This window comes from Brassica oleracea, chromosome C4 (genome assembly GCF_000695525.1).
Source record: "Brassica oleracea var. oleracea cultivar TO1000 chromosome C4, BOL, whole genome shotgun sequence".
NCBI classification, from domain to species: Eukaryota; Viridiplantae; Streptophyta; class Magnoliopsida; order Brassicales; family Brassicaceae; genus Brassica; species Brassica oleracea.
This window is the reverse complement of record NC_027751.1, coordinates 45,794,078-45,811,255: the sequence shown is the minus strand read 5'-3', so window position 1 is coordinate 45,811,255 and position 17,178 is coordinate 45,794,078. Positions and strand designations below refer to the sequence as shown.

At 37.2% G+C, this 17,178-nt stretch overlaps 3 protein-coding genes and 1 non-coding gene across 4 annotated transcripts; 3 read left to right on the top strand and 1 right to left on the bottom strand.

Moving 5' to 3' along the window:
• Window positions 1-2,616, top strand: LOC106337156 (trans-cinnamate 4-monooxygenase-like). Its single transcript, XM_013776211.1, has 3 exons — window positions 1-859; window positions 950-1,083; window positions 1,826-2,616. Exons 1-3 carry the CDS (start codon window positions 75-77, stop codon window positions 2,422-2,424), a joined length of 1,518 nt encoding a protein of 505 aa, XP_013631665.1. The 5' UTR covers window positions 1-74; the 3' UTR covers window positions 2,425-2,616.
• A 6,068-nt stretch (window positions 2,617-8,684) lies between these two features.
• LOC106339312 (B3 domain-containing transcription repressor VAL1-like) lies at window positions 8,685-13,219 on the top strand. Its single transcript, XM_013778103.1, has 12 exons — window positions 8,685-9,239; window positions 9,465-9,546; window positions 9,647-9,748; window positions 9,847-10,364; window positions 10,445-10,541; window positions 10,607-10,781; window positions 10,856-10,932; window positions 11,012-11,374; window positions 11,458-11,507; window positions 11,585-11,698; window positions 11,782-11,846; window positions 12,084-13,219. The coding sequence occupies exons 1-12, from the start codon at window positions 9,112-9,114 to the stop codon at window positions 12,635-12,637; spliced, it is 2,325 nt and encodes a 774-aa protein (XP_013633557.1). The 5' UTR covers window positions 8,685-9,111; the 3' UTR covers window positions 12,638-13,219.
• Window positions 13,220-14,043: 824 nt separating this feature from the next.
• TRNAG-GCC lies at window positions 14,044-14,114 on the top strand. Its single transcript has one exon. It is a non-coding gene; the product is annotated as a tRNA-Gly (tRNA).
• Window positions 14,115-14,383: 269 nt separating this feature from the next.
• On the bottom strand, window positions 14,384-16,594 carry LOC106342812 (thylakoidal processing peptidase 1, chloroplastic-like). The gene is made up of 6 exons (XM_013781846.1): window positions 15,759-16,594; window positions 15,534-15,602; window positions 15,368-15,436; window positions 15,112-15,198; window positions 14,961-15,028; window positions 14,384-14,873 (listed from the first exon to the last, which is right to left on the bottom strand). Exons 1-6 carry the CDS (start codon window positions 16,314-16,316, stop codon window positions 14,750-14,752), a joined length of 975 nt encoding a protein of 324 aa, XP_013637300.1. The 5' UTR covers window positions 16,317-16,594; the 3' UTR covers window positions 14,384-14,749.
• Window positions 16,595-17,178: the final 584 nt, after the last annotated feature.

Here is a 17,178-nt window from a genome sequence, read left to right as displayed (position 1 = left end):
ATCTCTTTTTGCCAGGAAAGTAAATAATCACTGTGATTCTAATAAACAAATTAATAACCTCGAGTGATGTTATAATGGACCTTCTCTTGGTGGAGAAGTCTCTCATCGCCGTCTTCGTGGCGGTGGTTCTAGCCACAGTGGTTTCCAAGCTCCGCGGCAAGAAACTGAAGCTACCTCCTAGTCCTATACCTATTCCTATCTTCGGAAACTGGCTCCAGGTCGGAGATGATCTCAACCACCGTAAACTCGTGGACTACGCTAAAAAGTTCGGAGACCTCTTCCTTTTCAAGATGGGTCAGCGAAACATAGTGGTCGTCTCTTCGCCTGATCTAACCAAGGAAGTGCTCCACACACAAGGCGTAGAGTTTGGTTCCCGACACAGAAACATGGTGTACGATATCTTCACCGGGAAGGGACAAGACATGGTGTTCACCGTGTACGGCGAGCACTGGAGGAAGATGCGACGTATCATGACGGTTCCCTTCTTCACCAACAAAGTGGTTCAGCAGAATCATGAAGGATGGGAGTTCGAAGCCGCGAGCGTTGTGGAGGATGTGAAGAAGAATCCTGACGCAGCTACGAAAGGGATCGTGGTGAGGAAGCGTTTGCAGTTGATGGTGTATAACAACATGTTCGGTATCATGTTTGGTAAGAGGTTTGAGAGTGAAGATGATCCTCTTTTTCTCAGGCTCAAGTTCTTGAACGGAGAGAGAGGCAGGTTGACTCAGAGCTTTGAGTATAACTATGGAGATTTCATCCCTATCCTCAGGCCGTTCTTGAGAGGGTATTTGAAGATCTGCCAGGATGTGAAGGACCGAAGATTTGCGCTCTTCAAGAAGTACTTTGTTGACGACAGGAAGTGAGTTTGGTCTTTTTGTGTTCACTTTTGCTTTTTTTTTTTTAAATTTATTTATGGATTTTTGAAACTGATCTTTGAGAAAGCAAACAGGCAAGTTGCGACCCCTAAGCCTACAGGAGTTGGAGGATTGAAATGCGCCATTGATCACATCCTTGAAGCTCAAAACAAGGGAGAAATCAATGAGGACAACGTTCTTTACATCGTTGAGAACATCAATGTCGCTGGTAACTTCCTCAGCCTTATTATATTTGGTTATCTGGTTCAGTATCCGGTTCATATATTTGAGATTCGGTTTTCTTGAACTAACCGATTGCATTATCTAGGCCTAGGCAAAAAAAAATGTGAAACCCGATATCCAATCCGAACTCAAGCAAAAAGAAAAAACTGAATCCATATCTTATCTGAGCTATAAAAAATACTGAATAGATTTTCTAGAGTAGTATAATTTTTTTTTTTTTTTGTAACACCTAGAATAGTATAATTTATACCATATAAATACAGTTATACCTGAAGTGTTAATATCTGAACCATGACAGATAACTCAAAACTAAAAATCCAAATAACCTGGAAAACCAGACCCAGAGATCCAAAGTAGTATCTTCAACCCTAAATAAGTTTTTCAAATACCAAATTCATACTTATTTTTACATGATATCTGAAAATATCTGATCCCATAATAGGTTTTAGATAGAGTTATTAAAAACCTGAAAAACTAGTCCGAATTCGAATAGCATCATTCTTTTTCATCCTTTTTTCTTTGCCAATTTCTTCCATGTAGGATACGTAATCAAAACCTCTAGGCTTTTTTGCTTGCATACGAAATTGAACACTACTATTTTGGATGAAACAGCAAACTAAGCCAACCTCCCAACTTAGCCATTAGTCTCTCTGAAAAAGGCTGAATTGTAATGGATATATATTCAGTTTATGTGATAGTTATTTCTTACGTCATTTGTGCTGAAACAGCGATTGAGACAACACTAACGTCTATGGAGTGGGGAATAGCAGAGCTAGTGAACCATCCTGATATCCAGAGCAAGCTAAGGAACGAAATCGACACGGTTCTTGGACTAGGCGTGCAAGTCACGGAGCCTGAGCTTCACAGGCTTCCATACCTCCAAGCTGTGATCAAGGAGACAGTCCGTAGAAGAATGGCTGTTCCTCTCCTCGTGCCTCACATGAACCTCAAAGACGCTAAACTTGCTGGCTACGACATCCCAGAAGAAAGCAGAATCTTGATCAATGCCTGGTGGCTAGCAAACAACCCTGACAGCTGGAATTCGCCTGAAGAGTTTAGACCCGAGAGGTTCCTCGAAGAAGAGGCGCATGTGGAAGCAAACGGTAATGACTTCAGGTATGTACCGTTTGGTGCTGGACGTAGAAGCTGTCCTGGGATTATATTGGCCTTGCCCATTTTAGGAATCACCATTGGTAGGTTGGTTCAGAACTTCGAGCTCCTTCCTCCTCCGGGACAGTCTAAAATCGATACCTCTGAGAAAAGGGGACAGTTCAGCTTGCAGATCCTTAACCAATCCACAATAGTAATGAAACCAAGGGCCTTCTGAGAAAAGTAATTTCTGGCAAATGACTTCTTGTTATGTGAATGGCATTATAACTATGTTTTTTTGTATAACCTGTTGAATATTGTGTAAAATGTTGAAGGGTTCGTTCCATGGTTGCAAGAATAAGTGGTGTACATTGTTTTGAATAAACATTGTTGTTATATCATTTTAAATTCTTAAGATTGTTGAACCATAGTTAGTAGGAGATGTCCAGATAACGTTAACGGAATCCTTTCTGAACCTTCTAATCCTCGATACAGAACTTGTGTTAAAAAAGAAACATTAACATTATAAAAATCAGTGGTTCGTGTAAAATAAATATATGACAATATATTATTGTGTTGTGTTTTAATGACTTGCAAGAGATTTGTATCCAACTATGAATATAACTTATCTGAATCTTATGATATATATCTAAATCAGTAAATCCTTATCACAATAAGATTTTCATAATATTCTTCTGTTTGTGATTTATAGACTTTATGGTGAACGGCCTTTAATAGTTGGTCCGCAAAATACATATCTTTGCTTCCCAATATATCTCTAATAGTTCGAGCAATTTGTAGCATTTCATCCTTTCTTAGGAAGGTCATGGAAGTATGGTTGGTACTCCAATAGCACCACAGTTCGGATGGGGTTGACAAGATTAGTCTAATTTAGAATTTCTAATGGGCTTTTTAAAGCCTATTAATTTTTTCTCATTTGACATCCTTATTATATCCAAAGTCCAAAGTCCAAAATTACAAAGACCAAGTTTGACCACCCTGCTAAAAATTAAAACAAACTAAAAACAAAGAAGCCGAACAAAGACACCCATATCAAAAATAGCACAAAAAAAGACAACTGCAAACAAACACACGTTAACCGATTAGTGTGTGAGGGACACGAGTGAAGACACTCAGCAAAGGAGGAACACGTGCCGCTCAGATCGGCCAGTCTTCACAGAAAAAATCGTCACCGGAACGACTTCTCGACGATCCACCGGACACAACGGAAATAAGACGTCGAAGAAAAAGAGGCCGTCTGACGACTTTAAAAATACAACGAGCAAGATGCCGAAGCCAAAACGGCGGAGCACCAAAATCCGGAGACTAAAGCCGAAAGAAGATCCTTCAATCGGAGCCATGAAAATGTCTAAGCTCAAGCCAAAAGATCTCCACTTATAATCAAAGCTTCAACTGAAAGCAAGCGACTAGAAAGAGAAAGAATTGATTCTCCTAAAGATCACCTCATACCATCTTACAAGGTCGAGATGATAATGAAGATGCAGAAACCCTAACCATGGGGGAGGAGAGAACCATCAGACTTAAGTCGAAGCTCAGCTGAAAGCCAAGACTCGGTGTCCTACCAGAGAAAAAGATGGGACACCCGAGCCAAAAATCGGCCATGCGGTGCTAAGGGAGCCACCGATGCCCGGAGAGGGGGCCCAACCAAGGGCTGACGTCGCTGGAAAGGAGCGGCAGAGATCTTCTCTCTAAAAGATACATGGAAAGATAAGAGAGAGAAACCTCACTTCTTTTCCCTTTCTAATTTAAAGTTTACTTTATTTTGGAACAATAATTGCATTTCATTTTGGAAAAATAACTTAGTTGTTATTATAAAGCAAAAATTTTGTATCAAATTTAATGTTTCTATTAAGTTTCGGAACAATAATTGTAATACACAAAAGCACTTACAATGAAAATGTGAGTTGCAATGTTGTTCAACATCATTGCAATTATCAGTCCAAGTAAATTCCCAAGACCATCCAGAAATGTAATCTTTAGGTTGTTGTTTGTATGTTTCACTATGTAAGCTGCCCATGTGAAGCACCTAAAGCCAAGTTCTAAAACAAAAGAAGAAACACAAATCACATAAGTCAATTCAGTTGCTTATATATAAAATGCACCATTTAACAAGCATCAGATCGTTAGACAAATCATGGCTAGATCATGATATAACAAATTACATGCTTATCTATTTGTAACTTTTCCAAAGCAATATTTTGATCATGATAACCTTCTTATCCATGTGTATCTTTTCAAACTGTTCTTCATGTTTCTTGATGATTCAGAATCTAGTTGCTCAAGCAAATTAACCTACTCCTTCTTTTGGAGAGATTCGACATTAAGACTCCAAGTTCATCTCATGTGATGTGTCCTTTGGGAGCCACTATTGTACTCATCCATATTAGTGTAGTTTTTTTGAAAAAGCTTTTCAAACTTTTCTTCATGTTTCTTCATGATTTCATACTGAGAAGCTAGTTGCCCAAGTAAATTAACATATTCCTTATCTTGTTTTCGTAAAGCCTCATTAAACTTACTCTATCCGTGAAATAATTCCCAACAATATTTGCGAACTGATTTTGCCACATGTCCTTTCTACAATCAATTTCACAAAACAAATATGACATTGCTACTGAAATTGATGACATGTCTTATAATTTAATATGACATGGCCAATTGCATTTAATGCTAATTTATATTTTTGGTAATTTTTTAAAATATGGTAATAACTCATATATTACATTTAATGTCAATTTATATTTTTGGAAATTTTTTTAGAATATGGGAATAACTCATAAATCATCATTAAAATAAATATATTCAAATATGGCATTATAAATTTTGAAATATAATTTAATTATATATTTTTAAATTATACAATTTTATTACTAAAATTTTCAAAAATGAATACAATTTTTTTAGAAAATTATAAAAATTTAATCGTAAAATCAATATTTTCTTATATATCTACAAATTTTATAAATATTGTTTAATTTTAATTTTTGGTAATTATGCAACTTTTACAAATTTATTTAATATATTTAATTAAAATAAATAGATAGAAAAATCTATCTAAGATTATAATTTCAAATATCTACATGCATATTATTAAATATAATTTTTATGTTTAATTAAATCAATTTTATATTAAAATATTGATACGAAAAAGAAAATTTAAAATATAAATAAAATTTTATTTTAAAATATAAGTAATTTATATTTATCTGTTAAAAATATTTTAAATTTTTTTACTGCACATGGTGCAGGAAGACACCTAATATACAATAAATAACCATTTCTCGAAAAAACAACTTAAACTATTGAATAAGTAGACAATCTAAATCTTCTAAAACTATTTAACATATTTGATGAATGTATCCATCTCATGTAGCTGTTACTGCCTAACTGGAGACAAAGTTACATTAACAAGCTTAAATAAGTAACATGCAAGTATATGATTTGACTAAAATTGGACCAATTTAATCAGTCGAAACAATTTAAGCTATGTTAAATAGTTCACAATATTTCCTTTGTAAAGAAGCTAGACGACTTAAAACTTTGCTATGTGCATAAACATTTTGGTCATTTCTTAGTAGAATGCGAAAGGTAATATCCATAATATTGATAGCTAAAAAAAAGAATTTTCAAGTGTGTGTAGGTTCTCACCAGTGATGTGCCTATGTTGTACATTTTGATACATTGGTCTCTCAAATTTTTCTTCAAAGATTTCTTCACTCCATCTTCCAAATTTATTTCTTCTACTCCAGATTCATCTTTTGATCACTGACTCATTTGAGCTCTTCATGTAAACAACCATCACCGGTTTTTGCTGATTGAGATTATGCATCAGATTTTTTTTTTCAGGCGCTAGATATTTGATATCTCTGGTATTTCAAAATCTGTTATAGAATAATATATTCAATAAGTCAATTTGTTTGTATATCAAACTCTTAAAACTGTAAACCCCACCAACATTCCGATTAGAAGTTAGTTCATATCATCATATATACCAACATCATATGCTTCAACATTATTTTCTTATTCCAACATTTTTGAAACTTCGACAAAAAATAATAGAGTTTTTGTGAAAGACGCTTTTGTTATGATTCTAGATTTCTATCATCTCAACTAAAAACATATTTCTTGGTGAATGGTCTATCTATTCACATGATTTTGAAAATGAGGATGATAAAAAAATATCTTGATTTTCAAGATTCTTTACTAATGATTTTACAGTTCATTAATAAAAAAATTCTTATAGACTGTAGTACTTAATAAATTTTCAGTGAGTCTATGTTAATGTCATTATTTTATTTTATTTAATTTATTTCAGTTCAGTTGTAGACGTGCATTTAGTTTCAAAAAGGTTATATTTGCATTTTAGATTTAATCCACTTGGTGCACACACCAAAAAAAAAGATTTAATCCACTTACTCCAAACTATAACCAGGAAAATTAGCAGCAAACCTTAATCAACTGACCTACGACAAACCCGGATCTAACATGTTCTCCACTTCTACATTTGATTATTATCAGTTCACAACCAAAACCAAACAGAACAAGCCGGTTCAACAGCATTTCTCAGTACTTATACCCAATTGGCGTCCCAAACCGGTCCAACCAATCTATTCATATGTTTCCGAAGGCATTTGAAATATTTACCGTAAACATGGAAAATCCTCATTGAAGGAAAACAAAGCTAGTCCCAACTTCAACAATTTCCGTCCTGCTTTTTCTTATACGAATTTTGTTATTGTGCCGATTTTATCCTAAAAAAAATATTTCTTTCAAATAACATATTTGAATTATTAAATTTAAGCTGAAATTAAGAGTCAAATATCATATAATATCTGCTGAGTCAATATTACATGTTTAATTCCTGCTGAGTCAAATATTACATGTTTAATTTCTGATGAGTTAGCTGCCCGAATGTACATTTTGGAGTTTTGACTATCCAGGTTCATCAATTAATTGTGGACGAAAACAATTTAATAAGAAAAGAGGAAATATCGGCTAAGTCATAATATGTATACTCTTTCCGCTTTGCAAAGAACGTTACTTTGACATATTTTACGCGGATTAAAAAAATGATAAAATATTTAATGTACATTTAAAAATGAATAATTATTTAAATAAAATCTATTGATTTTTTTTCTTGCAGTGACAAAAAAAATTTCATTTTTGAAACAAAAAATAATGGTAGAATGACATTTTTTTGTGAAAGAGAAGAAATATTCGATTTAGTGCATGACTCAAAATATCATGAGTCAATGAATATGTTAAAATACATAATCGTTCATGATTAAAATTCTTGATTTTTATTGTATACGCCTATACAAGAAGGTCAATAGGAAAATGAAAAAAAAAAAAGCACAGAGCATTCCGTTTGTGATGTATGTGTGTATTATTCTTCGAGTGTCAAGCCCAGGCCTGGGGTAAAGCCCGTAAAGCAGGGGCTTGAGGTGCCAAAAGTTATTGAAATGTTAAGGGCATAATGTTCAGCCAAATTTTGTTGGGGTAGTGGCTACGTACATCTTAATATCTCCTTTAGACGTGGGTTCGAACATGACTCCTGCCCATTTTTTTTTATTTTTAATAAAGGCAAGCTGCCATTTTTATTTTTAACAAAGGCAAATTGCCAATTAACTATAAGATTCGAATAATAACTAGATAATTTGATCGTAGAGATTTTGATTACCTTTTCTATTTTTTTTTAAATTTCCTTATATATTATATTAAATGATAAGTTTTTTTTCAACTTATATAATTTTCTTATATAATATATTATATATTATATTATATTCTGTCCTTTCAACTTTCTTGTTAATTTTTTCTTGCAACTTCAATCATATTCCACCATTTCTTAATCTATGTAAGTTTTTTTTCTTTTTTTTTTCTTTTTTTTCATTAACTTTTGATTGTTAGTAATTTGTTTTATGTTCTAAGCTTTAAAAAAAATATAGCTAAGGGGCAGCATATTTAGAGTGCGCTTTAGGTGCCATGGATGTCTGGACCGGCACTGGTCAAGCCATTCTACATTTATGATTAGCCAAAAAACTTATAATGCATAAGAATAATATTTTCCAAAGAGATTAATATTCCAGTAGAGTTGAATACACATAACCAAGAAAAAGCTCAAAGCCTTCTGTTTCTGATGTATGTATTCTTCAAGTGTCATGCATGCATTTCTAAATTAATATTCTAATTTTACACCAAAAAATACCGAACATATTAGAATTGAATACATATAATCAAATATCAAAATTCACGTCACCATACCCATTAATTTTTGAATATAATAGGGAAAACACATATATTTCCCCCAAAATATGATTCCTACCAATCCAAATCCATGCCTATAAAATAAATGCAAAAAAAAAACCCAAATTAAAAAAGAAAGAAAAAAAGTCAAAAAGGGAAGAAAAAACCAAAAGTCGTTCACTTGTGTATCTTCTAATCTCTCTGTTTACTTTGGTCTTAAGCGGCGTGTGTGTTTGTATGGACTCAAGTGTCGTGCATGCATTTCATGCGTTTCTTTCCTCTCTATCCCCCCCTTGCATGCTCCTTCTCTTCATCCTCTCCTCTCTATTTATCTGACCCATAATTTTAATTTTACATCCAAACATTAAAAAAAAAAAATCACCCAAAAAAACCTCGTAGCCTCTTCTCCTCGCCGTTACAGTCTCCCCTCTTCGCCGTCCTCTTATACTCTCCGCCGCAACTCTCATTGATTGAACCTCCTCTGATCTCTAACGCGACTTTGATTTGACCCACGTCGATGCATGCTCATGCCTAGTCCCTTCTCCAATTCACGTCGATTTCACCTCCGATTCGTCTCTCCGTCACTTCTCTAGGGTTCTAAGTTTTTCGATTGGGATTTGGAAGAATCTGGTGGTGGGTTCGTGGAAAGGTTCAGACTTTGAAGATGTTCCAAGTCAAAACGGGGTCAAAGATGTGCATGAACGCATCGTGCGGCTCGACTTCTACTGTTGAATGGAAGAAAGGTTGGCCTCTTCGATCTGGTGCTCTCGCGGACCTCTGCTTTCGTTGCGGGTACCTCTCTCAATCCCCTCTCATTTGGACTCAAAGTCTATATATTTCATCGTGACTTGTTCTTTGTGTTCGTTATGGTGTGTGTGTTGTGTTCTGCCTATTCGTTCACCAATCCTTGCTTGACTCTTTTTGATCTATAAATAGCACGGAATTTAATAAATAAATTTAATTGTACGAAAAGGGGATACGATGATGATTAATGTTTGATTTTGTTGTCTTTTATAGATCGGCTTATGAGACTTCTCTTTTCTGTGAGACATTCCATTTGGACCAATCTGGTTGGAGGGAATGCTATTTATGCAACAAGGTTTGGTTTTTGAAATAACTCTTCTCTTTCTAGTTTTAGTTTTAGTTTTTGTTTTTGTTTTCTCTGTAATGTTGGTTTGATTGAGATTCTGTAATGACAGAGACTTCACTGTGGATGCATTGCCTCTAAGCTCGTTGTGGAGTTTATGGACTACGGTGGTGTTGGTTGTAGTACCTGTACTAACTGCCATCAACCCAACTTGGTGAGCTTGTCTCTGTTTTTTTGGTTGGATATATTTCAAGTTTTTGTACTAATGATTCTCTGTTGTGCTGTCTTAACGTTTCCTTAATTTCTTTGCAGGGTAAGATAGGTGAGAATCCAGGTCTGTTTAGCAGATTGCCAATGAACAGGCAACATACTAATGGAGAAAATGGAATGAATGTTGGCAAAGCTGATCTCTTTTCTCAGCCACTAGTCCAGGGAGATGACAAAAGAGAAGAGTTCATGCCTCACCGTGGGTTTAGTAATCTCATAAAAACAGATAGGCTGGACGGTGGGGAAATACTTGAATCATCATCTACACCTTCACAGCCACCGTCTTTGAATATGCCTTTGGCAGCACTTCCTTATAGCCTTAATTTTGCAACTGCAACAAAGAAACTCATGGATGCTGCTTCTCAGCCCCACGCTGTCCAATCCTCTTCCTCTAGTATACTGCAAACACCTTCAAAATCAGTTCTTGGAACTCCTCCTGGGACTAGCAAATCTGCTCAGGCTCGGATTGGTAGGCCTCCTAATGAAGGGCGTGGGAGAAGCCATTTACTTCCTCGGTATTGGCCAAAGTATACTGATAAAGAGCTTCAGCAAATCTCCGGAAAGTATCCTTTTAATGCCAAACATTTTACTTTGCACACAGTTCTTGGTGACTATGTTTTTCCTTAACAGTTTTTCTTTTTAGTTTAAATTTAAACATTGTGCCTCTTTTTGAGAAAACTCTTAGTGCAAGTGATGCTGGTCGCATTGGTCGTCTCGTTCTTCCAAAAGCCTGTGCAGAGGTAACTTTCCCATTGTCCCTGTGATCTCTCTCAAGAGCTAAGACTGATGTCGCCACTGCGTGTAGGCATATTTTCCTCCCATTAGTCAATCAGAAGGCATTCCATTGAAGATCCAAGACGTGAGGGGGAAGGAGTGGATCTTCCAGTTCAGATTCTGGCCCAATAACAACAGTAGAATGTATGTTTTAGAAGGTGTCACTCCCTGCATACAGTCCATGATGCTACAGGCTGGTGATACAGGTACCCTTTGTTCATGTTTTTTTTTTGTCTTAAACACAGATTCTCTGAATATACTGATGTTTTTTTTTTAACAGTAACTTTCAGTAGGGTTGATCCTGGTGGCAAACTAATCATGGGTTTCAGGAAGGCAACTCATACTAAAGACATACAGGTTCTGGTCTCTTATGAACTGTTTTTGTCTTTCTTTCTGATTAGCTCCATTCTTATATGGAACCAATCTTTATAAACAGGGGTGTGGTCTTACTAATGGTACTTTAAACGAGGACACATCATCGTCTGGTGTTACAGAGACTCCAACCTCCATAAACGCTTCCTCGTGTCCCTCACAAAACCCTGAAGAACTGAAAGGTCTGCCTGAGCATTTAAACTCAAATCATGGTGGTAGTAGCTTGAAGAAGAGTGAGGTGAATGGAGTTAAAGACAAGAAGAGGACTCGTACTGTGGGAGCAAAAAGCAGGAGACTGCTTCTTCATAGTGAAGAATCTATGGAGGTGAGAATCACATGGGAAGAAACTCAGGAGTTGATTCGTCCTTCTCCTAGTGAAAAGCCTACCGTTGTAGTCATCGAGGAGCATGAGTTTGAAGAGTTTTACGTAAGTGGTGGAACTTGTTGATTCTTTTTTACGAACAACGAGTTAACTCGTGTGGTTAAGTTTCTTGTTTATGGTATGCACAGGAACCTCCTGTGTTTGGAAAGAGGACAATTATCACTTCAAAACCTTCAGGGTAAGTTAAACAGCAACATATCTTCTCCTCTTAGTTTGCTTTCAAGAAATTTACTGATGAATATGTTTGTGATGTAGTGAACAAGAACGATGGGCATCTTGTGATGACTGCTCTAAATGGAGAAAGTTACCTGTAGAGGCTCTTCTCCCTGCAAAGTGGACATGTTCAGACAATGTTTGGGATGAGAGCAGGTAAGATTGTCCAAAAGTTTGTTATCCTTGTGGTCACTTGAAAGGAAGATCTGGTTAATGTAATTTGATAAAAACATTGATAGGTGTTCTTGTTCTGCACCTGAGGAGAGTCTGAAGGAGCTTGAGAATGTTCTTAGAATGAGCAAAGGTATGGATTCTGTTAATACTAATTGATATTTTTAGGTATATAATCTCTATTTGAAAAATTTGGGTCCCATTCGGTTCTGGTTCGGTTGTAGAAATATAAGATCTGTCCAGTTATTTATGAAATTCGGTTTGGTTTTCGTTGTTTCCATTCGGTTCCGGATAAATGTGCCCGTACCTATACTCAGTTTTTTTGAGATTTCAAGTCGCAGGACACTAACTGTCTTGTGTTTCTATATAGAGTACAAGAAGAGAAGAACTGGGGTGAGCCAGACAGTAAGAACTGAGGAAGAACTGACGGGTCTGGATGCACTAGCGAGTGCAGCAGCCTTGGGGGACACTTTAGGGGAAGAAGAGGAGCCTGCGACAACTACCAGACATCCAAGGCACAGGGTTGGATGCTCTTGCATTGTGTGCATTCAGCCGCCGAGTGGGAAAGGCAGGCACAACTCGAGTTGCCTGTGCACGGTGTGCAGCACAGTGAAGAGAAGGTTCAAGACGCTGATGATGAGGAGGAAGAAGAAGCAGTTAGAGCGGGAGGAAATAGAAGCAGCGGCGGCGGCGGATCAGGAGAACAAGGAGGATGGGAAAACAGGGAGGATAGATTTGAACAGTGATCCTTGTAATAGAGGAGAGGTTGAAGCTGTGGGTGTGGAGGAGAAAGAAGAGAGTGGAAAAGGAGAAGCAGGGGAGTGTTTGGGCGTGGCACAGGCCGGTGATGTTGTAGGAGTAACGGAGTTAGAAGGAGAGGGTGAGAAAATCGGTGAAGAGTCGAAAGGTTCAAAGCTGATATAGAAGAAGACAAAGAAGCTAAACTCATAGCTATTTTATATAAATATATGTACTTTAAGAAACCAAGAGAAAAAGAGTGAGAGGTACAGTTTTTGTGTTTGGTTTTTTCATAGTTTTTTTTTTTTGATAATCAGGGTTCCCCGCTTCGCGGATCATTCCCTGGTCCGGCCAGGCAGCGGGCCAGCTTCACCCGGGAGGATATTCCCTGAGCCCGAAGGCCCAGTACCCGCTTTTGGTGACAGGGATGAGCAGTTCGCCTCCGGCTGACGTCGAACCCGGAAGCATGACAATTGGCCCCTAAAGCTCTGACCAGTAGAACTGACTCATCCCGTCAAAAGTCAATGTTTTTTCATAGTTTTAAGCAAACATAAGCTTCTGGTTCATAAGAACAACAATGACCATCTTCTGCTTTTGCACTTCTTACTCTTTTTTAATGGTCTGGTGAGTTTTGGGTTTAGGGTTTTAGTGTTGTCTCCGTTAATATTGCAGAAGGCAGAAATGGTGCTTCCGTGTTTGGTGATCAAACAGTTGGAATATTTTTGTTTGTGTTGTAGTTTTAAACCTCACATGGGAAGGCATTATGTTCAATTAAGATCCCTTTTTTTTTAAAGATCAGAATCCATGAATGTTCAGCAAAAATAGCTTCATCAACTTAGTTGGGAACAACCAACGCTTTGAGTTTTGTCCGTTGTGTCGTCTGTAAAAAGATGTGTACCCTTGTTGGCTTCACATTTGGTAAGTAAGATCCAAATGTGGCTTTGAGTGACACTTCTCGTTAATAAGTGAGGAAACCTTTTGATGGACCTTTTACATTACTTCTTCATTTCCATGGGAGACTCCAGTAATCACTCATGACTACACTTCTGCATTTGATCTCTATGATTTATTTGTACTTACAGCAACCACTGACAAGCTTAGCATCATCTTCTGGTCACGTTTTTGTATTCAAACGTTCTGGGAAATTTATATTCAAATGCCTTTTTCTATGGCCAACATTAAGAAACCAAAAATATGTGAATTTTTTAGACTCGTTTGTTGTATGGACTTTCTACTATCTAAGAGCACAATTATCGGGGGAGTATAACAAGAGTCCTTAACAAAAAAACAAATAAAATATAATGTGGACCCCACAAAAAAACAAAAAACCGGTCACTAGAGTAATGGATTAGTGACCGATGTTGGTGTGTTCCTTAGACTGTTTGCGGGCCCCGCTGAAACGTGGCGGCCCGCAATTGGTTTCTTTTTTAATTTTTTTTTGTTTTTTTTTTTAAATCAGCAAAAAAAAAAAAAAAAAAAAATTAAGAAACCCAAAAAGTGTTCCAGGGATAATGATGGCCTAAGGCCTTACTTGTTGAAATTTAGTTGTTTATAGATAAATTAATATATGGTTTAATTGTTTGATCATCGAAGCACCAGTGGTCTAGTGGTAGAATAGTACCCTGCCACGGTACAGACCCGGGTTCGATTCCCGGCTGGTGCATTAGTTGTTGAAGAGCTGTGATGATTATTGGCTTAAACGATGGTTGGGTCCATCGCATTGTTCTGATAACTCGGATGTCATTGCCATGTTGCTGAGCTCTTATTCTTTTTTGTTTAAAAGCTTTTTGTGATTATATATAAGTTCGAAAGAAATTTTCATCAGAGGCCCGTGTTTTGGACAAGTGTTTCGCCTTGTGACCTCTAGAGAGATGAAGCGCTTGAGAGGACATTTCTAATCACATCGGAAATTTTAAACATTAAATTAAAGCCATATTGGGTTTTATTCTAACACACAGAAAGACAACAACAACAAAACCTTACTTTTGACAACAACACAGGTCTACAGGATTGTTATACATACAACAACAAAACCTTACTTGTGACAATAAATTGCCTCAACATTACAACTTTAAAACACACAACAATTATTAGGAAAAATTCCTTCTACAGTTTGCATCTCCCATTCCTTTTTCTACACAAATCCTCTAGCTTCCAAGGCGGGAACCAGATGATACGATCCATACCGAACATTATGTAGCCGTAGGTAGCATAATGTTTTTGAGTTTTCAATTCCTGACCAGACTGGTTTGCACAATCATGTGCTTAATCTTAAGACAGCATCCAGCTTTTATTTTGTCATGAAACAGCAACAGATCCCTTTGCCACAGCCTGGTCGTGGTATATGGTGTCTGATACTTTGCTCGGTGGCCAGTACCTGAACACAGATCTTCCAACAATGTTCTCTATCGGGAGTGGACCCCTGCCATTTACAAATCAACTCAATCGTCAATCATTACACCACGAATCAACACAATTAAAGACTGATTATGCATATTAAGAGAGTTACCAGTTATGAGAATCAAAACTTTTGTTGCGGTTGTCTCCCAGGACAAAGACATAACCTTTGGGAACAAACTGCAAACGACAAAAAAAACCTTATCAACACCTCTGGTACTTAGACAAGGATGAAGAAAAAATGGAAAGTAAAAATTGCTCACCATTGTTTTCATTTCATAGGACATTGGCTCCAGGACAAAATCTTCTTCCTGGACATTGTCATTCACAAGGAGCTTCCCACCACGAACCTGTATAATACATCACCCATAGGTTAAAACAACAATTTGACAAAAAATAAAATAAAAGGTCGAGTCCATTTCTGAGAAAACTTGTTGTCCGATAAAAGCCTCTACAAGAGTAATACCGACCGATGTGAACAAGGATCAATCAACAAGTGGATTGGATTAAAGGGCTTACTTCAACCCAGTCACCTTCACTTGCCACTATCCTCTTGATGTAAACATCATTGGAATTGTAACCATGTTCCTGCACAATTCAAAAGGAGATCATCAATACTTATATATTTACAAAACAAGATACCATCAACATTTTTAAAAAGCTAGAGTTTCCATCTTTGACTTACCACCAAGATTGGAGGAGTCTTGAAGATTACTATCTCTGAAACCTCCGGCTTCCTGAAAATGTACGAGACCTGACCAAAACCAACGCACACACAAAAAGAGACAAGCTTGAGAGTCTCATTCAACAAAATGCCATCAAGCTTAGCTATTGTACACATTCACTAACTATAAGAGTAGCACTTAGCTATTGCATCCCCTAAACTAAACAAAGAGCTAACTATCGGTACCTTCTCGGCCATAACACGGTCACCGACGTCGAGTGTAGGGTACATAGACGCGGAAGGTATCGACTTCGGCTCAGCAAGAGCAGACCTGAAAAGGAGAGACACCGTAACCGCCGTGAAAGCGGCCTTAGCGTCCTCCGAACACATACTCAAAAGCCTATTAACCCATCCGCTTCTTCCACCACTAGACTCCTTCCCATCATCATCCTCGTCACCGTCATCAAACGCCGTTCCTCCCCTGTCCACGTCATCAATCTCCATCCGATTCATCCATTTAAACGGAATCAAAGAGGAAGAAGACTTCAAGAGGAGCGTTGACTCAGGACCCGACGACGCTGACTTAAGAACCGAGATAAGGCCCATCACGAGCGGGCTCTGCCTCCTCCCTTCTCCGATGACTTCCCTGGCGATGCTGGTGTACATCGACCCGGGCCGGGTCTTGGAGGAGAAGAATCTGGGGCGGGGGAACCCGCCGGAGCCGAGACGGATGGCTCCGGCGGAGGAGGAGGAGAGGTTGCGAGCGACATAGGAGGAGTAGGTGAAGGTGATTCGAATCGCCATGAGTACGAGTTTGAAGAAGAGCTTGTAGAGGTGAGGGTAAATCGAGGCGTCGAAGAGAAGCGAAGATTGAGAGAAGCTCAGCAGGAGGAGGAGGAGAAAGCCATTTCTAATCAATCGAGTTGTTGATTTGAGACGGAATCGGTTAATTGGAGGGTCGGACTAGATGATCGGAAGGTAGTTGAAGATCTGGGAATCCCTCAAGGGCAGATCTTGAGGTGGTTGTGTTCAGAGAAGTTTCTTCTTTGCTTCTGAGAAAGAGAGGAAGATAAAATGGAAATTGATATCTGAAAAAACTATTTATATTTTTAGTTAATTTTTAATATTTAAGTGGAAAAGTCAAAACTGTGAAAAAAAGAAGAAGTTGTTGAGTCAAACTAGGCTGCGGGGCTTTGTGAGCCACACGATCTCGTCGTTAGTGCCGATGTGCTGTCGTTTGTATTAAAAATCTGTTACTGTTATAGTTTGTATAAGAAATCAGTTAGCTATAATGCATTTTAGACTGAATAATTGTTAGGTAGTTAATAAAATAAATATTTGTTTTATGTCTTAGGTAGTGTTTTAATATTTTAAAATCATAAATTAATTATTTTTATTCTATAAAACTAATATTAATAGTTAATTTAGAATTAGATATTTTTTTGATAAAAATTTAATATAAGTCACAAAGAATAAAGAATAATAAATCTTCCGGGCAATCAACACCAATGACAAGAGGAAAATATTCCCAACATATAAAAATGGGATTGCAATGTAAAAACCGGACCAGCTTGGAGCCAATTTTTTCCAGCGAAACGACTACCAAAAATCAGATTTGGCCTCTTCACCCTTTGACTAAAGAAACAAATATGTTTCGGTCTTCATG